Source organism: Aricia agestis, chromosome Z, assembly GCF_905147365.1.
Source record: "Aricia agestis chromosome Z, ilAriAges1.1, whole genome shotgun sequence".
NCBI lineage: Eukaryota > Metazoa > Arthropoda > Insecta > Lepidoptera > Lycaenidae > Aricia > Aricia agestis.
The window spans coordinates 24,647,332-24,672,817 of record NC_056428.1 but is presented as its reverse complement, the minus strand read 5'-3'; the positions used below and the strand labels follow the sequence as shown (position 1 = coordinate 24,672,817).

The 25,486-nt window shown below is 37.3% G+C and overlaps 1 protein-coding gene across 2 annotated transcripts in view; it reads right to left on the bottom strand.

Moving 5' to 3' along the window:
* Positions 1-6,890: 6,890 nt before the first annotated feature.
* Positions 6,891-25,486, bottom strand: part of LOC121739421 (ras-specific guanine nucleotide-releasing factor RalGPS1) — a 40,460-nt gene continuing 21,864 nt past the window's right edge. For both annotated transcript variants that reach the window (XM_042131887.1, XM_042131888.1), the window contains 6 exons: positions 21,589-21,802; positions 20,722-20,931; positions 15,674-15,808; positions 13,703-13,867; positions 11,560-11,700; positions 6,891-7,179 (listed from right to left, as the gene is read on the bottom strand). In XM_042131887.1, coding sequence (XP_041987821.1) covers positions 7,077-7,179; positions 11,560-11,700; positions 13,703-13,867; positions 15,674-15,808; positions 20,722-20,931; positions 21,589-21,802 — 968 coding nt within the window. In that variant the 3' untranslated portion in view covers positions 6,891-7,076. The remainder of the gene's footprint in view (positions 7,180-11,559; positions 11,701-13,702; positions 13,868-15,673; positions 15,809-20,721; positions 20,932-21,588; positions 21,803-25,486) is intronic.

Sequence of the window (25,486 nt, the reverse complement as noted above, 5' to 3'; positions counted from 1 at the left end):
GGGAAAGGCTACAGGCTATATTTTAACACGCTAAGACTAATAGAAGCGAAGAAATAGAGGAATATGTGGAAAAAACGGGAGAAATTATTTGAAAGGGCTTATCTCACGAACTACTGGAGCAATTTTTCTGTTATTTGGCACAGATAAGAAGTAGACCACGTGAAGGATCATAGGCTATTTCTTGTCGACTAATTTGTCTCTACAATATCTAATTTACATGGGCGAAGCCGCGCGGAACGTGTAGTATACAATAAACTTGTACCACGTACGTACGTAACAAACCGTAATTTGAACTGCATTCGATCGAGAGTTCCGGCAACACAACAGTTTCCAGGATATTGATGTAAAAGTAGGGCACGGCAATTGGGTCGCGAGCGAAGGACGCTGCAAGCCGATAGGTCAGAGTGCATCCGTATTGGAAAAAAACGATCTGTAACGCTACACATACTCGTTCAGGTGTTTTGTTTCGTCTCCAATATTAATCAAAATGAAATGCGTCGTATTAGTGTGTACGGTCCGTCTAACGCTGATTGTCAGGTGTCATGAGGTGTCTAGCAGGTTAATCGGAAACCTGTAATATAATTATGCTGATTGTTAAATCCATTTTAAAATTATAAATGCGAAAGTTTGTCTGTCTGTCTGTCCTTCCGTCTGTCTATTAGTCTATCTGTCTGTCACCTTTTCACGCCCAAACCGCTAAAGCGATTTTGCTGAAAGGTATGGAGATATTTCAAATCACGGGAAAGGACATAGGATACTTTTGATCCCGAAATAATTTACGGTTCTCGCACGATAAATGGATTTTGGGCGCAGCGGAGTTGTGGACACCATCTAATAGAATATAGTTCTCTTTGATATTGATAACGACACAATGCGCAACGGTATCGACTTCTCTGTATTTGATAATGTCGGCAACGAAGTGAGAAATCAAATATGTTTGCCGGAGCTTTGACATGCTTGAGAAGCGTCATGTTAGGCTCCGCGAGTTCGGGCGGTCGCATATAAATCGGGCCTTATGTTAAATCCCACACATTTTCTAATTCACCTTCGAAATTACCGACTGTAGTTAAAATACCTTGGTCCGGTAAATCTGCTTTCGGTTAACAATCTCCCTCGGCGAGATTTGGCCGCTACACGACAAAATGAATTGTATGTAACGATTTATTTAAATAGCAGTTGCGCCGTTTTATTTATACAATTGCTTGTGACCTCGCAGTGTAGCGGCCAAACCGCTCGTTCGCGCGGACGTTTCGCCTAATAAATCGAGCCTAAGGGCGTTTTAGAGGAATTTCGCTAGAGTTCAACAAGCTATTTGGTCAAACTTTTTGCATAACATGCAATTCATCGTAGAAAATAGAAATTTAAGCGACATTTGTAGTAAGTAGAAGAATCTATAATCCTATTGAACAATTGTTATGAGCATAATTCAATTTAAGTAACTATTAAGCGATTGTCGTTTTTATGCAATACGCATGAGCAAAATCAATAACATTTTACGGGCGTATAGTGACGTTTAACGAAATCAGCTGTGAGGTCATTGACCTGAGGGTCAAAGGTAGTAGTAATGTTTTTACCAAATACACGATTAGCTTTATTGGTTAGTTTTATGGAACAACAAAATAAATAACATATTATGTTTACGGTTTTTGTCTTTGGCTGCCTGAGTATATTGTGTTAATTTGTAGAGATTAAGCTGAGCCTCATATACAGTATAATATGACTAGGGAAAACATCTGTTGATATAATAGCGCATTTTTACTTGCAACTCGGTGGGAAAAGATAGTTTAGAGTTATAGAGATCATTTGAGAGTAAATAAATGATTTATTGTTAGTTAATAGTAATATTATCCACTTTGATTTTAATCAAATTAGTAAAAAAAATTGAATAGAATAAATAGTAATTTGCCTTTCCTACTAAATATGCCACAGAAATAATATACAGATATGCCATTATACGATTCAAGAAGTAAATGAAAATCTATAATAATTAAAAATATTATTAGATTCAAGAGATGTATATAAATATTAAATAGTGTTGTTAAGTTTGTAAGTAGATTTGCGTTTGTAAGAGCCCACATGTCCAAAATATATTCATCAGACGAATGACTGGAAAAACGTCAGATTTAAACAGATTATAATTAATATTTCGTTTCACTATGCATATGACGACACTGCATAGAAAAACACTATTTCGGAAAGCGCCCGTAATCTTATTGTAATATTTGACATGTGAACGCCCTTAATTCGTTAACAAAAAACAACATATCGATGGAGCAAAGGACCTATGATAATTGTATGATTATAAATACGTAGTGGGATTGTCAGAAATTTCGTGCGAATATAAAAACTACGCGAGAGTACGTACTCAAAAAACTTGGTTTATCCGGAATCCGGATACGCATGATTATCCGAATATCGGATATTTCAATTTTCCGAATATGGAACAGCACGCATTCCATATTCGGAAAACACCAATACGCATATGTAGGTACGTAAGTAATAACGATTAGGTGGGACGAAATACGAATTAAAGATGCACTCAGGTACCGTTCCGATCAACGCGGCAAGCGACCGCGACCGACAAAAATTCAAATTAAATGTCACTTTATGACATAGGGTGTAAGTATCATTTTCTACCGACATTGGTCCAGCTACCGATGCCGCCTCTGCTTTGTAATGGCGTAGAACAAAATGAAACTTATAGCATTTGTCATAAAGTGGCATTTTATTTGAATTTTTTTCGCCGCGGTTTTTTGCGGCAAGGATCGGAAAGTACGTATCACAATGTCATTTTCATTCATTGCTAAAAACAAGAGTGAAATATCCACAGCCGAACATGAAATATCCTTCTTTTTAGAAGTCAGTTCCATTTTACCGTACTTTATGATTTACGTCAATAATATTACTAATAATAGTAATTGACATGCTTCACAACTACACACGTTAAGCCCGGCCGCACATTGTCCGAAATTTCTGATCAGAAACAGTTGAACGTCCGCGCTGTCTCTTACATTTTGTACTGAACCGAGTGAGCTCGAACTCGCCGGAAGGATATTTCGGATAGTGTGCGGGGTGGCGGTCCGGCGAAATTAAACTGTTTCTGATTAGAATTCGGACAATGTGCGGCCGGGCTAAAAAGTGCTAATGGCCTAGGATCCCACCATAGAAGGACCTTCACCGAGCTGGTTAATGGATGAAAAGTATTTTATATATAACTAGCGACCAGCCCCGGCTTCGCACGGGTAAAATATATTTGTTTGGATGTATGGATGTATAGATTATGGATATATGGATGTTTGTTACTCTTTCACGCAAAAACTACTGAACGGATTTTAATGAAACTTTACAATAATATAGCTTATACATCAGAATAACACATAGGCTACAATTTTAACCGACTTTCAAAATGGGGGAGGTGTTATGTTCGTTTTTAGGGTTCCGTAGCCAAATGGCAAAAACCCTTATAGATTCGTCATGTCTGTCTGTCCGTCCGTATGTCACAGCCACTTTTTTCCGAAACTATAAGAGCTATACTATTGAAACTTGGAAGTAGATGTAGTCTGTGAACCGCTTTAAGATTTTGATACCAAAAATGGAAAAAATATTAAAAATTTTAGGGGTCCCCATAGATACAACTAAAAAAAATTTTTTTTCATCTTACCTATGTGTGTGGGCTATCTATGGATAGGTCTTCAAAAATGATATTGAGGTTTCTAATATCATTTTTATCTAACCTGAATAGTTTGCGAGCGAGACTCTTCCAAAGTGGTAAAATGTGTGTCGTCGTCGTCGTCGTCCCCCCCTCCCTAACCGGCCGGTCTTTTTATGTTCAACGATTGCTCCGCCGTTTGTTAACCGATTTTCAAAATTTTTATTTTGGTATCATCTCAATTTGGTATTATATTCACAAAAGTGGTGATCTGATGAAGGATCCATAAGTAATCGAGGGAACTCCTCAAAACTTATAGGAAAACATGTGGTGACTTCGGTTTCGTGAGAAGTATTCTAAGCATATGCTACCAACAAGTAAGATTTTGCACCGAGGTATACCTGGTATACCGTGGTTCGGAAGGTGCTGAGAGAACTCCTGATTCTTTATCTAAGATACAAGTTTGGGAGTTTCGGCGTTATTTTAAGAACGGAAAACATATGCTTATACAAATTACCATCATCATTATCATCACTACCATATTATACTATGCATCGTCTCATGATTATGATCCTGTTATTGGTACTTTTCATAGTATTTTAGATCGAGACTCGAGTTTGTCAAGCGATAATTTTAAAAAATCTATACTTAATATTATAAACCTGAAGAGTATGTTTGCTTGAACGCGCTAATCTCAGGAAGTACAGGTTCGATTTAAAAACTTATTTCAGTGTTAGATAGCTCATTTATCAAGTAAGGCTATAGGCTATATATTATCACGCTAAGACTAACGACCAAAGAAACTCAGGAAAATGTGGGAAAAACGGGGGAAATTTAAATTCTTTCAAAATCCGTTGCGTAGTTTTAAAGATTTAAAGAGAACAAAGGTACATGAGGAAAAAAAGCGACTTTGTTTTATAATATATGTAGTGATTACGTATGTCAATAAATTTATTGCAAGTGGGTTGCCTAAAAAATTTCAGTCCAGAATAAAAAAATAAAAAAACATTATTTTTTTCCTTTCTCTGGTTAATAGACAAAGTCCATACCAGTCGAAAGTATGAAGCCCGTAGAATATGCATTTAGCATTAACCATACCCGTACTAGTATCGATTTACCTGCCTACCCAAGAGTTGTGACGGGAAAAAAATAGATAACCTAACGTTTTCATAGGCAACCCAATTGTAATAAATTTGTTGACATACGTAATTGAATATAAGATACTTTTCATCCATTTACCAGCTCGGTGAAGGTCCTTCTATGGTGGCATCCTAGGCCAAGACTAACGGCCTTATTAAGAGATAATGAACCATTATTTAACATAATAAAGTATTTTATTCATACCAAATTATTCATTTTTAAGTTAAATAATAATCATTAAATCTCTGATTGCGGCCGTTAGGATACTATTTCCAAAGAATAAAAAGAGGCGCACGGCAAAATGGAAACCAAAAAAGTGATATTTTCGTATTTTTAGTCTCTTTGAAATTTCTGTCAACTTTTCAGTTAGGTTGTTGAACATTTTATGTTGTGTTACTTTACGAGCTAAATTAATAAAAATTACATTGTAATCATGAGCTTATCGAATTTTAATTATAAATTTTAGAATATTATGTTCGATGTTATGTTAGCTATCATGTATAAGACAAGCTAAGCTAAGTGTGAAGCAGGCGTAAGGCGACACACCTACATTTATAATTAAATCACAAAATTTTGTTCCTATTAACACTTCGAATTGATCGTTAAACCACAGCTTCTATGTGGCTAGTCTCTATCTGAAAAATTGTTATTACTATGAACCACAGGTTAAATCTAAAAATATCGATAAAACGTTGAAGATTCCAGCGAGATATAAGGTAAAACTGTACTAAAGTACGTCACTTATGTAACATAAAGTAAAATTTAAAATACAACGATCCACAAGCCACATGAGACGAGCCACAAAATTTATGGTGACTAGTCTCGTGACTTGGATCATACGTTACGTATTATGTTAGGGCGCATCCAAAAACAAATTTGCAGATCAAGCTTAAAATACCAGATTATTTTAAGGGTAGGTTCATTTTCAAACGGGCCATTCAAAACTGAACTCTATTTTCTGCACATAACAGACTTGCCGCCCGCGGTGTTGGGCTGCCTGTTCCAATTTTGAATGGCTCAAAAACATATGCGAGACCGCACTAAGCATAAAGTTAATATACCTAGCGGAATAGAGACACAATCTCGAGCTGTCAAACGAAACCGAAATTGATTTACGTCTGTGTGTACAAATTTGTTTACGTATACACATACACAATACACAAGCATCTTTCTAAGAGATTAAATTGTCAACGGGCCGATAAGTCCCGACTGGACGTCAAACAGATGAAAAAGAATTGGTTCTGCTGTCATGTATCACACCGTGTGATACATGGCAGCAGAACCAATTCTTTTTCATCTGTTAAGAGACGTGTGATTCACACGCCTCTTTACAACGCAGTGTTACTGATAGTGACATCTCGCAAGCTTAGAACAAACCTACGCATCAGTGTCGGAGCATCAAGTTGCGTCAAGTTGTCAAATGTGTTTTTTGTATAAAAAGTTTTGTATACAAAAAACACATTTGTTTGTATACAAAAAACACATTTGACAACTTGACGCTCCGACACTGACGCGTAGGTTAAGCCTCAGCTTAGTTTAAGCTGAGGCTTAACCTATTCCGCTAGGTATAATAACTTTATGGCACTAACTACTAAGCGACACTACGCTGTAGCGGAGCGACGCGACTCTTCACGCTTCATAGTACCGACGATTTGTGTTGCTCAGTGTCAGTACCGCGTCATGCGTTATGCGACCTAGCGGGCTAGCACATACGGTTTCATGTAAAGAATATTATTTCTAAAAGAACTTTCGTAGCTCTGCTGTAGTGTCGCCTGACGCGGTCTCACCTTGAAAGACCTATTAGATAGAGAGCGGTCACGCGTTCGAGCGTTCTGTATTCAGTATTCGCATTCTACGATCGAATGGTTCTGTTCTGTGTTTGGTACACAGAGCAATTCTGACGCGGTTAGAACGCCCCCTGTGTGAGTATATAGAGAAGTCGATTCCTATGCAAATCGGGGACCTAAGTAGTTTGGTTGCGTTACGTCAAACCCAGCTGACAGATCACAATTAACATTGAATTGACATATTCGACCAAATAACGTTGGTCTGTCAATTGCATAGGAATCAACTTCCTCGATGGTACAATAAAGTAATACAACACAAAGAACGCAAAACTGACCGCGTGACCGCTCTGTCTGATATCTCAGTTTAAAATTCCGATAAAACGAACGCGCCCCATGTAAAAAGAGATTATTTACTACAAAAGACTTAAAAGTCGAATCGTAAATGTAGCAAAAGTCGTTACCGAAGAACACATAGTTAATGATCACATATGTTCGTTGGTTCATTCGAATGACATGAGATTAGCGGGTAGCGGCTTCACCATTTTGCTCGTGACGTCGTTGATTAAAGTGGCCCACTGCTTCGCCGTACCTTCGGATCCAGTCCTGAAAATAAGCTTGTATTATTTGATGTATTTTTAGAATTGAAATTGTTTGGCTAGAGCAGCCACTCTCAAATCTCCTGGGGATCCGCGAGCGATACAGAAATTGTTTTTATAAACTCATCTTTGGAGGTGAAGATGTAACAGATATACAGACATACTTTCACATTTAGAGTACCTACTAATATAGGTAGTAGGTACTGTAAAGGTTCGCGCACACTTTGTCGGCGCGTGCCGGGGCGGGTCACTATTTCCGGGTCGGGGCGATTCGTATTGACGGATTTTAACGCTCACTGTGCCGGGGCGTGCCGGCATAGTGTGCGATACGGATGCGCGTATCGCACACTATGCCAGTACACACACACACTTTCATAAACTCAAAAAACTCAAACTCAAACTTTTTTATTCAGAATAAATTTTTGCAAATATTCTCTGAACGTCTACATGATGCCTACCACCGGTTCGGGAACTAACCCGGCGAGAAGAACCGGCGTAAGAAACTCGCACGGGGCCCACTTTTTTACCAAAAAAAGTGAGAAAAAATTAATCTTTTAAAATAAGGTTTACAATGTTGTAACTTAAAATTATACAAATGGTATGGAGGCGGATTTTTGCGATGCGCCCCGGCACGCTAAGCCCTGGCACGGCCCGTCTCAGTGTGCTCACTCCTTTAAGCGACACTTTTTCACGAGACTTAGGTCCTGTTTCACCACTTCCTGATAAGGGTCGAATAAAAAGTGGCTAGGTATCCACCACTTAACTTGACAGATAAGAGTATGGAGAATTTGTCAAAAAAGTTGCGGATAGCCTATCCGGCACTTTATCAGAAAGTGGTGAAACGGGCCCTAAAAGTATCTAATTTTATTGTTACTAATTACTTTCAACACATGCCCTTTGCCAAATTTTATCTTAATCGCTTTAATAGTTTAAGCGTAAGGAGAAACATACTTTTTACACACAATAAAAATATTATGCGTAAAATTATATTATAGGGTGTAATAAAAATAAGTGATAATAGTTTAAGGTGTGCACGTGTTCCTTGTAGAGAGTTCACTGTGAAAGTAGCAGCGCTGAAAGACCAAAATAATAAATATGCCGGTTCTTCTCGCCGGGTTAGTTCCCGAACCGGTGGTAGGCATCAGGTTTTCAGAGAACATTTGCAAAAAAATATTCTGAATAAAAAAAAAGTTCGAGTTTTTGAGTTCGATAACTATTCATGTATCTTGGATGAGCCGCCATATTGGATGTAGAATTACTTTACATTCGTTTTCGAGTTTCTTTCAATGAGCCCTCTCATTTGATACCCATATTGCAGAAGTGCATTAAAAATAACTATATTATTTCGCCATCTTGGATGGTCTGCCATATTGGATTTAGAGTGATGTCACATACCATATCGTGCATGATCATCCAAACTAAACGCGTATGCAAGATTTGAGCTCAATCGGTTGAAGATATTATCTACTTCAAAATTGAGTTCCAAGATTTCACCCGAACATACATACTTACATACATACAGAGCAAGTTAGATAAAAGCTTTTAATAAGGGGGGCTCCCATACAAAAACACAATTTTTAGCCTATTTTTCCTCTGTATCGATACGCAACCCTTCCTGCGCGAGTCCGACTCGCACTTGGCCGATTTTTTTTATTTTACTTTTGTATGGGCATGGCGCTAGGCCACTTGCCCATATAAATCATTTTAAAAAAATGTTTTTTCAACGCTGTTACTTTGACAATGAACTCTAGTACTTATTAGGAGGAAAGTGATACGAAGCTTACCTATTAATTATCTTATATCTTTAAACGAGACATTCTTGTATATATAATAATATATACTAGCTGCTTGACCGAGCTTTGCTCGGTATTCAATAAAACACGAATAAAATTACATTTTCTAAAAATGACTCCTAGCAAGATCGATTTATCGCCCCGAAACCCCCTACATACTAAATTTTATGAAAATCGTTGAAGCCGATTCCGAGATTCCAATTATATATTATATACAAGAATTGCTCGTTTAAAAATATAACATAATTGGAATCTCGGAATTTTCATGCAATTTAGTATAGGGGGTTTCGGGGGCGATAAATCGATCTAGCTAGGAATCACTTTTAGAAAATATCATATTATAATTCGTGTTTTATTGAATACCGAGCAAAACTCATGAAAAATAAATTGTTAAAAGATGTTTTATTCTTTTCCAACCAAAATGTCTGAGACGTGTTCAATAATTGCCAATATAAATTGCACCTTGCATAAACGTATATTCAAGCGTGACCCAATTTAAACTCGGAACGATCTCGTTCAATTAAAATTCCAATTTACCGCTATTGGAAGCGTTCTTGTTCAATCGTCTGACAAATAACCATTAACATGTACGAGAAATTTCAAATGTTTGTTTGATTTATTTCTTTCTGTTTCCTAGAAATATATTCACATTGTTATTAATTAATATTTATTTTATTAAGTTTCCATATTATTTATTCCAATTCATAGGTACTATGAGAGAAGTTGATTAATAAGCAGATGGCGGACCTTTTTTTTTTTGTTTTTCGCTGAGAAAATGCTTTTAAGCATCTTGCGGGGGATGGGGGTCCTGCCCGCAAGTATGTGGGTCTCTGCTGCGCCCGAAAGATGGTAGTGGACGTAGCCCCTACCCGCTAAAAACTCGGCGGCACTCCACTATTTGCCCTAGGCGGGGGGCCACGGGATCACGTGAGCTTACACCACGGCTAGCAGATGGCGGACCTACGTAATTTGCATTACCTAGGTACGTCAAACCCAGTCGACAGATCACATTCGCAACCATTGTTCCCAGTAATCACGCACATTTAATTATCATACTAATATCATAAATGCGATAGTAGTGTATGTCTGTCTGTTACCTCTGCACTGAGATATGGAGATACTTTGAGTTCCGAGAAAGGACAATGGATACTTTTTATGCCGATGAAATGTACGGTTCTCGCGCGATAAATGTATTTTTGAACGCGCGGAATGCCTACAAATAATTGAAGACATGAGTGGATAAAGTAAGTAAGTATTTGAAAATTTTCGTTTATTTTTGTATCTATATTAGCTAGATGATACAGAAAATATTTTAAATTACAAGGTTTGTTCAAATGATAAAAAAATTGGTACTTAATTGCACTTAAGTTATAAAATTTAGTTACCCTCTTCATCCACTCATGTCCTTCAAATCTGTTTGGCGTATTACTTGTACTAATATTATGTATTCTGTGGTATTACTTATTATTATTTAGTAAACTAAAAAAATAAATTAAGAAATTTAAAAAAACCCCCGCCAAACAACTTTAAAAAGTAATGAAATAATATTTACTGCCTTTAAGTTCAAATAATTCCTAACTTGTGTAAAGTAATATTTTAGTCCATAATTGTTGTCACAGTGTGTCGGGGGACCGCCAAGTAAACTACAACCTACAACCGCCAAGTCGCTGATTATCTCCATTCGGTTCGCTGTGAAATGTTATGTGAAATCTCAAATCAAACATCTACATTAGCGGTCCCCCGACACACCTTGACAACAATCATGGACTAAAATATTACTTTACACGAGTCCGTTAATATGAGCCCAAACATGAAACCTCCACTTTGGGTTCATACGAAGCTCGGTTCCTATAGAATCCAGGTGATGCTGCAGCAGCAGCATGTAAATATTTACTGTCTATCTACTTCTTACTGGTTGTCGCAATTAAAATGAGCCCAAACACGAAACCTCTGCTCTAAGTTGGCGAGGAGTTGGATATCCTATTGATTATCAGGTGATGCTGCAGCACCAGGTCAACTTTCCATCAATATGTGTATACGTATATTGTATATTCACAAATGTCGCGAACTAGAATGAAATAAAACCCATCAAACGAATACAAGTTGCTAACGGCCTTTCATGAACCATATAAACCCTGATTGTCCAGCACTGGGCAAGCTGATGATGATAAATTATAGCTAAGAACACTCTCGATCATGTCAGCTTTCAAACAAAAAAAACTAGATCAAAATCGGTCCATCCGTTTGGATGCTACGATGCCACGGACAGATACACACACAGACAAACAGACAGACAGACACGTCAAACTTATAACACCCCTCTTTTTTGTCAGGGGTTAAAAATGAATAAAATAAAAATAAAAAATACGTGTGGCACTCGGGGACTGTCGCGGTAAAGCTATTGCAGTTAGCAGCTGTCTACAGTCTACACGCATAATATGTCTAGTTGCACGCACACAAACACCGTGCCGAAGTCTGCCGAATTGAAACGACGTTTGATAAGTTGCACGGCAACGCTGCGGCGTTGCCGTGCCGCTGTGCCGTATTTCTTAATTCTGTTGCCGCCATAAAAGCTATGCAATAGCTTTACTCACTTGAACTTGTAGACGGTGCCGGCATGTCTGTTGATCAGCTGGAACGCGTCCGACGCGTCGCGGTCCAGCCACACGGCGCGCCAGCCGTCGTGCAGAGTCAGGACCTTGCATCGCTCCTTGCTGAAGTCCGACCGAGACGTCCTGTATACAAACAAAAATGTATAGCAAACCAGATAGATATAATTTTGGTAGCAAAAATAAAACACGGTTTTAAAGAACATTCAATTAAAAATTTAAAAAGTTACAAACATACATACAGGTGAAGCTAATAAAAATAGACGCCTTGTCAGTCGTTGTACCTACATGTGTAGAGTGCGCGTGCCTGGCGTAATTTGGCAAGCTTTATGCGTTTTATTTATAGGTAGTATTTAATAGTTTAGGGAATCAATCTATACTAATTGTATAAAGAGGTAAACTTTGTTTGTTTGTTTGTTTGTTTAATTGTAACGAATAGGCTCAAAAACTACTGGACCGATTTTAAAAATTCTTTCACTAATCGAAAGCTACATTATTTACGAGTAACATAGGCTACTTTTTATTTTGGAAAATATAGGGTTCCGTAAGATATTTCAGTTTTTCGGAAACCAGAGACCAGAAAATTTACTTATTTTGCGTACGCTGCCTAAACTATAAAAGATAGAACCATACAATGTTCTAAGTAAATGTAGATCTTATAAATATCTACAAAAATGTCCGCGACACACTATACCTATCTATGTTAAGTGAGGCACAACAACCATTTTTTTATTTAAAATATCTTGATTTTTTTTTTTTGGACTACATTTAAATGCATTTATTTTACTCATGCTAATAAACCTTATCAAAATAAATTATTTTATCTCTAAGGTGGGATTTCACCAAACACACATAAAACTTAGTTTTATAAAACTCAGTTCCCATTGAACGCGTTCATGCTGCGACGTAAATCTCGTTTTGTATCAATTGGATTTCACAAACTTCTTTTGATCGCGATTATTAAATCTAAGTTTACGTGACGTCACGCGATTATTTTACATGTTTTCATCATTTTAAAACCTTTTCAAGTTAATTTAACTACAAAATAGCAAGAAACAATACATAAACTAACAAACGCATGTGTCAAAACTGTCATCTTGACATTTCTTTTGTCTATGTTTTTCGTTCCGCCATGACAGGGCTTGAACGGGTTTTATGGCGTTAAACTTCGGACTTTGGGCGTTCAGAAGATAAAACTCGGATTTGCTGTGAACGCGTTCAGTTTATGCTGGTGAAATGCATTTCGATGTTATAATCGCGTTTATACGTTTTGAACCGGTTCAGAGTGCTTTGAACGCGTTCCATTTCTTTGATGAAATCGCCCCTAAGTACAGTTTATGTAGGCAATATTTGGTCTTTGAATGATTAAAATTGGACGTTTGGTTTAGAAGTTATGGCGAAATTAAAATATTGCGATTTACGCCCGTTTCGAAGTTGGCGCTAAGGCGGGGCCGCGGGGGTGCGCTCGCGGGAGGGGAGTTTAGATCTGTGGATCTATGAGTATTGACTATTGAATAGTAATGTATCTATCAGTAGTATCGACGGAGAGCTGACGACCAAATCAATCATGTTACATGTAGCTTCAGCTGTGTTAAAACTCCGTTAGCTACTTCCCTGAACAACCCTTTCTGATAATCTGCGTGCTGGCAGGCCGTGGGCGGTGGGTTTGGGAGTAGTGGGGTGGGGAAAAAAAGAAAAAATTGTAGGTTCAGCTGTATTAAAACTCCGTTACCTACTCCCACACCCATCGCCCACGGCCTGTCAGCACGCAGAATATCAGAAAGGGTAGTTCAGGGAAATAGCTAACGGAGTTTTAACACAGCTGAAGCTACATGACTGATTTGGTCGCCAGCTCTTAGTCGAGTAGTAGTAGTAGATCTATGAGTAAACAAACAAAGTTTACCTCTTTTTAATATTAGTATAGATTAAAAACTTATTTATTCAGTGAGTGACATTGGCTATATATTTTTTACCCGTGCGAAGCCGGGGCGGGTCGCTAGTGATACTTTCTATTAATAACTTAACTATCTAGGTTTTTGAACTTAGCCAAGTCCTACGTCGCAAACCTTCAAGGACGAATTAGTATTATATCTACTCATAATAAAATATTTGAAACAAATTTACTTACCCTTTAAAAGACTTGGATCCGTAGAATATGAGTATATTGCTGGACATCTGCAGCCAGTACCGTTGCCACGAGGATAGAGATATTTTCCGGCCTTCTTTCACTACGGTTTTCCGACGTACGTAGCTTTGGAAATCGCACTCTAACGGCTCAGTGTGCGCTAGGTCGCTGAAAGTTAACACACCGTTGAAAACTTTGCATGTACATATTCCAACTTATACAGAATGTAACAAAAATAATTGATAATACTTTAGGGTGTGTACGTGTTCCTTGTAGAGAGTTCACTGTGAAAGTAGCAGCGCTGAAATACCATTTTTTTTTTACTTTTGTATGGGAAACTGGTGACGCTCGGGCCCTTGCCCATACAAAGTGAAAATAAAAATTTCGTCTTTCAGAGCTGATACTTTCACAGTGAACTCACTACAAGGAACACGTACACACCCTAAAGTATTATCACTTATTTTTGTAACACACTGTATATCCATACTAATATTATAAATGCGAAAATGTGTCTGTCTGTCTGATACCTCTTCACGCCTAAGCTGCTGTACCGATTTTGCTGAATTTGGTATAATATACTTAAGAGTCCCGGGAAAGGAAATAAGATAAATTGCATCCCGGACAAATATACGGTGCCGCGCGATAAACTGGCGCAACGGAGTTGCGGGCGTCGTCTAGTTTTATGATGATTCGTGATTGTTTGTGTAATATAATCGAAATAAAGTTTACAAACTTGAAATTGCCAATCTGTGGCGACCTCTACAATCAAGTAGTAAAATAACGATGAACAAAACGCCATCTATAACTGTTCAACAGTTTACCCGGATTGAAATATGAAATCTAGATGGCATACAAGTTAAACACAAAAAGAATCGATACGTTTTAAAACTAGAACCAGTACATAGTAACATTTTTAACACGTGATTTATCGAAGTTGCTTGCAGAGGGCAGGATTCAAACCAGTCAACGCAAGGCACGAAAATATGAAACCTTCTATGTATTATAATATTAGTCATAGCAATCCGATTACATTTTCAGAGTTTTTTTTTCAATGTTAAGAGGATTCCACACCGCCCTTTTTTCCATACAAACGTTGTCCCCTGTTTCCTCCCTGGATAATGCTAGTAGAGTTATAATTTTTTTCCTGAATATCTACGGCCACTAATACAATGTCCCTATGTTTTCTTTTTTTTCATAATTTAATTATTAAATAAGATATGAACGTTCAAAAACCCAAAAAAATGGCCAGATTTTCCACTGTGTTCAAACGTCCAGAAAACAGATTTGGCTAGATTATACAAAAAAAGCAAAACATAGGAACACAGCTCAAGCCTTTTTTTAATCTTTAATGAAAAAAGTACTTAAATCGGTTAAGTTTTGGAGAAGGAATCAGGGGACAACGAATCGTTGATTTTCTGGATTTTCTGCAGTTGTCTCTATCGCGTTCTGCGGTATAGGCTTGAGGTAAGGGAGACAGCTATAGATATTACACGTACTTTTTTTTCATTTCTCTAGCCGCTGTTGTATCCTCTTAAAATCCATACTATTACTAATATTGTAAATGCGAAAGTGTGTCTGTGTGTCTGTCTGCCTGTCTCTTTATTTTTGCAAAAATTTTGTATACTTTGTCCCAAGAAAGAAGAAACGATAGTCTTTATTCCGGAAAAATGTATGGTCATGAACGAATTTTGGCGCAACACATTTGCGGACATCATCTAGTGTGTTAATTTATGATTTTACATGCATTATTTGGTAAGGTTATTCTATGGCTGCTTGTACACCGACGCCAAGAGCGCCGAAAAAGCGTTAAAAAGCGATAGAGTGAGACGTCGTAAAGTAACATTTATTCTTTGACGTATATACAGTCTCATAGACTATATAAAATCTTTCAATCGCCTTTCTTTCAAAGCAACTGTGCAACCTAAAACATTCTACAATCTCCACAGACTATCACATTATAATAGCATAACTTACCAATATGGTATGGACTTAGTCATTCTGTAACTGGCAACTGAGCTGGGAGATTCGAGCAGCGTATCGTCCAGTAAATTGACAGAGCCAGCCGGAGTCTTCTCGTCCTTGTCTTCGCAGTGACCTTTGCCGAATATACTGAGAAAAAAATTTTTATTAAGTCGAGCCGATTCAGCTGTAGCTTGCAACGAAATAATGCGATCTTGACTAGATAATAATAATATATTCTACTTATTTTTCTATAGCGAAGACGAAGACAAAATTTATAGTTACGTCTATATGTATATTCTATGCATATGCTACTTTAACTTGGCAGGAACGTATTATTTCGTTGTCTGTAATAAATAGGTGGTTTTTAAAGAGGATGTAATAAGCTTTTGTAGCTATTTTTTTTTTGTTTTCAATACATTTAAGTACTTCAGAAATAGCGTGAGGCAAATATACATTGTTATTTTTTTTTATATTTACAATAATCATTTTAATTTTGACCTTTGATATTACTATATTATATAGATATTTTTATCTTAATTAATATTACATTCAGTGCAGCTGACATAATGTGTAATTGCAAGCCATTTTTAATTTTAAGTAATAGTTAATATAAACATATTCATAATTTTGCAAAGCATAAAATTATTAGTAAGCATTAACTTTTTTTGTAACTACATAATACTCTGAAAATTGCGGAAAACAAAATTCATTAACACGAACACGAACGATTGAATTGTTTTATTGCAACAAGTTTCAATACTAATAGGCCGATTTTGATAAAAAAAATATCATAGATACAAAATGCCTACTGTGCATTACATAATTTTGCAAAACGCAGGCGATTTTTATTATCATAAATCATAAATATTAGATAAACAAAATAAACCTTAAAGAAAAAAGTTGTGTTATATTCACTAATAGATGGCGCTATAAGTATGATTTTATAATATCGGATTGGATATGATATATGATAAGCAAACAGTGACGGTATGTAGATCATAATCGATGTAATTATTGCATACTAAATTATTTATGTTAGTATAATAATGTAGTGTAATTGATGTAGATAGTCTAGATACATAGATATATATTTAAAGCATGCTTAGGCTCTATACTATAAATACAATAAATTCAAGGTTATAATATGCTATATAAGGGAGAGAAAAAAAGGCATGGCGCGTACGATAATTTTAGGTAATTTAACCTAAAGGTGGCGTTCCAATTTTTGCCGCTAATGAGCGCGACCAATATTCTATGGAGGGTTGATGGAGGAGAACTATCTTATAAGGAGGATATTTGAAAAAGTGTCCAGCTGTGCGCACTAAATAACAGTTGAAAAATCCTCCAAGAGTGGCGCTAGTTGCAGCAAAGGCTATGGAATGAATGTAGCCGTTGGTGACAAAATATAAATTGAAGTATATTAAAATATAACCCAAAATAGCTGAAATAAAAACTGCTAAATGATTTAAAATTTACCCTGTTGCAACTGTTGCGCCACCCTAATTTAACGCATTTCAGCGGACACTTTTTACATACAGAGATAGTTCCCCTCCATCTACACTCCATACAAAATTCAAATAATTTGCCATTTTATGACGAATGATTTATGTTTAATTTTACTATACGCCACTACAAAGCAGTGGCGGCATGGTTCGCTAAACCAATGTCGGTAGAAAATTAAACCTATAGCCTTTTTTTTAACATGGGGAAATCCCCGGCAAATTGAGGATATCGGCCGAGGTATGTGGGACTCCTGTCTACCCACTAAAACCTTAAAACCCCATGGTGTTCCACTCATCGCTTAAGGCAGAGTTGCGGGTACGATAGAACCTACCGCAACTCTACCAGCGATCATCTACAGCCCCGACACCACCCCGCTACTCGGGAGGCCGTGATGCGCAGGAACACCTTGCGCATCACGGCTCTCTCTCTACTCTCTCTCTCGGACTCGGTGCAATGGGCGGCGGTGTCCCCTCACCACCGCCCCGAGTACCCGGCCAATGTAAGTCGCCGCAGCCACTCCGTCGCGTACTCCTCCTCGGCCGTCTCAAAGGGTCGAGCGCCTCCCGTTCTCTCCTGCGCTTGGCCTCCTCTTTATAAAGGATATAGGTCATAAAGTGTCACTTTATTAAAAAATTTGTCGGTCACGGTCGCTTGCGGCAAGGATCGGAAAACCACCTTTAGCGTGTTTACACACGGCGCCGCAGCGGCAGCGTTTTTGCGCCGTGTGGAAAGGGTACAAGGATGAGTATGCAGGGGCGCCGCCGCGGTGGCGGTAACGTTGCCGCTGCGGCGCGTGTGTAAACACGCTTAGGGTCAGTTACACAACGCGACATGGCTCAAAGGTTTTGTTTGGGGACTTTCAAATGAGCGCTCTATATTATGCATTACATTATCTTAAATCATCTCTAAAATGTTACCGAAAAATGTTCATAGCATCTGCAATAATAAAATAAATACTTGAAATATATCAGGCAATAATAAATTACTTAGCGATAAATCGAAAAACCGTCGCATACTCGTAAATTAATTCATGAGTGTCACAAGCAATCTACATTTCATATATTAGCATACCTACAAGATACGGGTGCGAATGATAACACGCGGAAGTTAAATAGGTAAGTACCTCGTTTGAAGAAAACTCTATAAAAGCAGGTTTCTATTTAATTTTTGCGTGTTGTAAATACGCTATACTTTCATTCTATAATTTACATTTCAAGCATGAAGGTTAATGCATAATTCTTTTGTTGAAAATAACATGTAAAAAATTATCGAATTGAATTAACATAAATGAATTAATGAATAACGAAATTTGTTATGATGTCGGATTTTGGTCAGATTATAAATTATTGTATGTGCTAGTGACGCCCTTTGCTTCGATCTTTTCGTAATATTCCCTATAATATTTAGCTTTATGTCATTTCATATAATATACATAAATAATAATTATGTACAATGATCGTCTGCGGTCTGTATTAATTGATATCAATGACATGTGACTCGTAAGACGGTATTGGGTTTCAATAACAAATTAATTTGCGAATGACATCGATGATTGCATGCAAATTTCCATATAGTTCACTTTGAAATTTCTTATCTTATACATTAATTCAGTAACTAAAAATAACACACAGTGTAAGACGTTGTTATAGTTATAAAAAAATTCTCCTTGTCTGTCAAGCCAATTTTCTTACATAAAATTGTAGAAAAATATTGCCGTATGTGTGGGTCTCGTTATTGGTAATAGTTACGTTAATTTTATTCGGATGGGGGGGCGGGCATTCGCCCAGAGCGGCAAAAAATTAAGGGCGGCTGCCACCACCACCCAAGTTTGAGAATTATACATTCCAACCTACTTTAGGTTGGATAGTGGTAATATTTAAGTTTTAATTTAAATATTCCCCCCATTATCCCCCCCACAAAACTAATGGCTTGTATGGGTTTCTGTATGCAAAGGGAGGCAAAAAGGTTTTTGCTCGGAGCGGCTAAATAGCTAGATCGGGCCGTGTTATCAGTTCCTGTCCTTGTCAGTCAAGTAACGATTCTAGTGTACCTGACAAAGATATCATCTGACATCTGCGCAAATATTTTTAATACTAAAGCAATACCTATAGTACCTATATTTTGTTGTTTATTTTTGGGCGATAGTGTCATCTTCCGTTTAATTTGTAGGAAGGGCATAAGCGGCATGCAAGAAACTTCAGAAAGACATAATCACACTTTATATTTGAAATCATAAATCTTACGTTTATTTATAAAAAAAAAGGAAAAAAAAATCTGCCCCTGCCTTTTATGAATTAAGCTACTCGTATTTAGTATTGTTGCAGTTTTAAAAAGTGCTCAACTTGTGCATATTATGTTTTGTTATTTACATGCATCTTATTTACCATCGAGCCCTGAAAAAAATTGTATTTAAACCTTTTGTACAATTACATACAGTTTTTTAAGGTTACCTAGCGAATCTATTAGGTATATTTCGGGCTGATATCTTAAAAAATATAGCTTTACAAAGTAAAAATATAAATTAAACTGCCATATATCCGCAAATAATTAAAAATATTCGCATTAAAATAATAAAGAGCTACTTATTCTTCATATTGACCAATCGTCGTGAGACTGTCAGTCATGCATCATTCTGCTAAATCAAATTGCAAAGGGCTTACAGCATGCTCATATTTGACTACAAACACCAAATGCCAAGCTTTTGCCAATTCAGACACTCACCCCACGCCAAAATTGACCTTGTGAAAATTTCTTGGCAAGCTCGCACTTCGAAACCTATGATCCGATTGTTAAGATAAAGAAAATGTTTACACGTTTCGCATATTTACAAGAGAATATAAACCGTTTTATTCTTACAATCACAATTTAATTCTTACAATATTCAAGTTGATAAAAATCTCCAGTGCGTTTGTTGTTTACATTGCGAAAGTGTACGTGCACGAAGTGTCAAAAGTGCGTGTAGGCACGCAAATGCGTACGCATTCCGAATCAAACTTTGTATTGTAAGAACTACACTGTTTCTACGACCTTAGCCCGTATATTATTTTGAAAAGTTTTCTTTTACGTACATAATAAATTATATTATTTATTGTACTTATCGTTAAAATAATTTATTTTTTCCCAAACATACTAAAATAAGGGTCTTAAATCTTATGTGTGTAAGTGTAGAATATGAAACCATGATTATGCCTCGGAGCAAAACGACGAAGCTTAACATCATGCGACACCGGAAATGGTTATGGGGTAAGCAACCAGAGCGTAACCGACACCAAACTGAAAAACTTGTGAGTGTCAAGTGAGTAAGTGTAAGTGTAAGAAAATTGCAGTAAATGGTTTACTATACAAAAATGTGGCAAAAATGTTGAAGTTAGCCATTTAATTTTGATAAAAATTTTAGAGAAATATAACATTTAACCTTTAATTACAACTACACGAATGTTAGAATACTTTGGGGGCAATATAAGTGAAACAACGGTACGAAAAACACTAGGATATCAGAATACTAATAGTGTATGTGTGACTTGAGACAAACAACTACGCTACTAGGAGATACTCACTTAGAGCCTAGAGATCGGCATTTTCGATGTGTCGGTATGAATTTCGACTGGTTGTAGGAGTTTTGTAGGCGGAGAGAGCCCGATCCTAGGCGGTGGGTTGGGGATAGGGAAGATGGAGTGGCCGCACCCAAAAACGACGCCTCCTTAACTGACTCCTTGGACCCGGCACAGCTACCTATCGGAGATGGTGGCTCTAGCTTCAGTGATAACCTGCAATTAGTATTTAAATATGTAAAATTACGTTATCTACACTAATATTATAATTTATAAAGTTAAAGAGTTTCAAAGTAAGCGGTAATCTCAGGAGCTACTTGTTCGTATTCGAATCGAATTCCACTATGCAATAAAGCCCGATTCTCGAATTCGTTTCGATTCTGAGACAGTCCATGTCCTGCTCGCCAGTTAGTCACTCGTAGAATTGAAACGACATTCGAGGCTGAAAATGTTTGCCCTAAACACATTTGGGCCACACCGTTATTAGCCACGCGATTTTGTTACTACACTGTCCCCGTGCTGGGCAAAGGCCACGTTCTTTCCTTCTGCACGTCTCCATCTTCTGCTGTATTTGGCCACTCTTTATCTATAGCATCTAGTTCGTCGCGCCACCTTTTCCTTGGTCTGCCGCTGTTTCGGCGATCGGTCGGTAGCCACTCCGTAACTAAACGTGCCCATCTGTCCGGGCACCAGATGGCGAAGTTAGATATAAAAAATTTTTGGTATTTGACATAACGCATTGCAAGCGCCATGACTAAATGTCATGACATTTAGCGATGCGAATCAATCCCGCATACAAATGCGACATCTAACTTCGCCATCGAAACCTTGCGAATTTTTGACTAAGCACTAACGCTAAAATATGCAACTCACTTGTACTGGTCGTCTTCAACGAACTTCTGCAGCTCTTCTATGTACCGCACGCTGTTCAGGTACTTGGCGACATGTGGTAGTGGTAAAATGTCGTACTCTGACTGCTGGTAGCGTTCTAGCGCTGTCAGGACGACGGCCATCTTGGACGCTCGGTGCGGTGACGTGTTGGCCGGGTGCGCCATGTCAATGTATACTAGATCCGTGAGGAATATACCTGGAAAGAATTTTTTTATTAACAACTAGCTGTTGCCCGTGACATCGTCCACGTCAACATAATTATATAATAACTAAGATGATTTATCCCCCTTTTTAGGGTGCCTTATCAAAAGGTAAAAACGGGACCCTATTACAAAGACTTCCTTGTTTGTCTGTCTCCAGGTTGTATCTCAAGAACCGCGCTAGCTACAGTTGAAATTTTCACTTATTATGTATTTCTGTTGCCGCTATAACAACAAATACTAAAAACAAAATAAATCAAATATTTAAGGTATGGGAGCCCCATACAACAAACGCGAGTACTTTGGCTCTTTTTGCTCGACATCAATAAAAAATAATAATCGCTATAAATTATAAAACCAAGTCCCCAGCCAGATCTGTCTGCCTCTTCGTGGTAAACTCAAAAGTCACTTTTTTCACACACACGAATTTTTCTGCAGTCTTCATCAATCGATATAATGATTCTTCCGGGAGGTTTAGGTATATTATTTTTTTTATATAATACTCGTAGGTATATAATTTGTATATATTTGTTTTAGTCGCCTCGTGTTATGTCGCACTAGTGCGGCTTCACCTTTGTTAAAGTTTTGAATCGGGTGTTACTTTGACTTAACCGTCGGTCGGTCACGTGGCGTCTTTAAAAGCCCGGAAATTGCGATAACGAGAAAAGGTATATTTCATTTTAACGCAGCAACTCCGCTCTTTAGGTAGCTTCCCAAAAATAATTATATTTCTATATAAATTATAATCGCCACTCACTGAGCTCGCGTGCGTGTGGTGTGTGTTAGTTTTGTGTGCATTTAAATAAAATATAATATTTTAACATTTCTTTGCACCGGAGTTCATTAATCACGCGGGAACCGTTCATTTTTCATATCTATCCATAATGACCATTCCGAGTTGTCATGTATCTCCAGGCCACAAAATAAATTAAGATCTTGATTTATTTCTGTACTCTAGAGCGAATTTCATAAAAAATCAGTCCATCTGGTGAGGCGTGAAGACAAACAGACACTTTCGCAATTGTAACACTAGTAAGGACTAGTAAGGATTTTCATGAGCGTAAAAAAAAATTAACCAGAAATAAGTATCGGATCTATTCATACGGATATCACGCATTTTTAATAACAAGTAGACATAGTAAAAACCTTAGGGCCCTAGCACACGGCGACTTTTGCGCTTGTTAATCGCATTTGAAACGCGCGTTTAACGCACGCGCGATACGAAAGCACGGCTCTAGCATTTCAAACCCACGATTGTAGCAATGCAAATTAATCGCGATAGTATCGCAATGCATCGCTACAAAAAGTCGCCGGATGCTAAGGCCCTTACGGGATACGAAACAATATAGAATTTTGTGTCTCAATGGTAACATTAGCGCCTCGTCTCAAATGCGTACGTAATCAAATCATAATCGTAACGCACGAGTAGTGAGTAGCAATTAAAAGATGAGTCAATGAACCTGCAATAGTTTACGATAAGCGTTAACTATTGCGCTCTAACAAAGCACAATGTAAAAACCATACAGTAGAGGAACTTAGCCGTCCTTCCTCTACTGTATGGTCTGTGTGGTCAAGTGCGAGTCGGGCTCGAACGAAGTGTTCCGTAATTTTATTAATTAAAATAAAATAAATATATTCACAAAAAATAACCACAGAAAAACTACAGAAAAAATATTCACAAAAAACCTTAATTTAACTACAATTAAAATTAAGTTTTTTGTGAATATTTCAAGAGCCTTCGGGTAGACAAATTTAATTTTATATAAGTAATTAATATATATTGATATAGGTAACTCTACATATAAAAGATAGAGGGATATAAACTCCAGTCAACTTAGAATTACTTATGTCTACTTCGGTCAATTTAGACATTCGAAGCTCGAAGTTAAGATAAAATCCCACCAAGCTGAAAATCGGAAAAATTGTAAATATGATTAAAAATAAAATTTGAAAGGTATCCATAACTCCCCGGTATGGAAAAAACTACACGAAGGCACTTGAATTATTCACAAAAAAACTTAATTTTATTTGTAGTCAATTTAAAGTCTTTTGTCAATATTTTTCTTTGTTGTTTTTTTTTGTAGTTAAACTAGCGACCCGCCTCGGCTTCGCATGGGTATAAAATATATAGCCTATGTCATTCACTTAAAAAATATTAAAATCGATCCAGTAGCTTTGATTTATAATTTTATATTCATTACTAGCATTGCGCCCGCGGCTCCGGCCTCGTGGATATCGGGTACGCCACGTACTGGCGCCGTTGTAGTACATGCTATGTATCAGAGATGGCGTTGTGTGTGAAAAATGATTTTCCCTGTTTTTCTATAGACCTCACGGAGCTTTCCAACGAATGCAAAACCGTGGAAATCGGTTCGTGCGTTTTGTTTTAGCGTCAGGAAGGAAAACCCGACTTATTTTTTATATATTAGATTACTGACCGTGGTCCGCATTGGCCGGTTTACCCTTTCATTGTGTACAAGACTCTAACATACATTATTTTGATAAATCTCTTTCCAGATCAAATTCTCTCACATCACAACACAGAAACAAGTGTGTTGGTTTGTTTGATTGATCTGAATTTCGAATGGTTTCATTGATCTGCTACTTAATACTATCTTAAACCATTAATATTATGAATTTGTGATTGTCTACGCCTACTAAGTTGATAGAGATAGAGTAAAAAATATGGGATTTAGAATAGAGTGAAATTTTCCCTTTGAAAAAAAACTTTGCTATAATAATTTTATACGGCAGAGTCCCTCACTTTGAACAAATACGGGAGACCTGGGACGATTTGAGAAAAGCTCATGAACATGATCAACTGCATATATTTTTATTGTGTAATAGTTTATCTCTTCCGCAAACCACCGCCCACTTCTGTATACCCGTGTATATGCGTCATATATCCGATTTTTACTCATTGTTTTATCCAATTTTGTGCTTCCTTTTATTCCAAAATTTGTTGGAATGCGTCATTGGTATACCCCGGTTCTGCTATTTAAATGCTATGAGTTATTAAACAAAAAAGTCGTGAAGAAGGCATTGAGAAGCTGTACTACAAAGGTTATTGTCTCATAATAAACGAAGGTTAAAACAGAACCACCTAACACATACTGCTGTCCTTCTCTATCAAATGGTTTTACCAATAATTGTGTAAAAGCAAGGCCGCAACATGGGTTAAATAGTCCTGGCTTAGGAGTTAGGGCCCTAGCAAACGGTGACTCTCTCGATCTGTAACGATGCAATCACGCGTTTTGCGAACGCACATTTTAAACGCGCGACAGAAGCGATGCAAACGGGTGATTGAAACGAAACAAACGCGCGACCGTATCGCGATTAAATCGCCATAAAAGATCGCCGTGTCCTGGAGTCCTTAATCTGATCTTCTATCACTTTGTACTATAACAATTAGAGCGAATGTATCTCATCTTCAGGAATATTTGTTTGACATCGTTAGTTATATCATGTTCGTACTCAAGGTCTTATCAATATTAAATATCTCAAGACTCATTTATGTAGGCGACATCTTGTATATTTTGATGTGCAATTTGCCGCCTGTATTACTCGTACAGACGAACAGGATGTTGTTGTTGTTCTTTATTAGCTATAAATAAAATTCGGACCCTTACATTTTCCGCAATTACAGTAGCCTATATCCTTCCCTTGGAAACGGTTTTGAA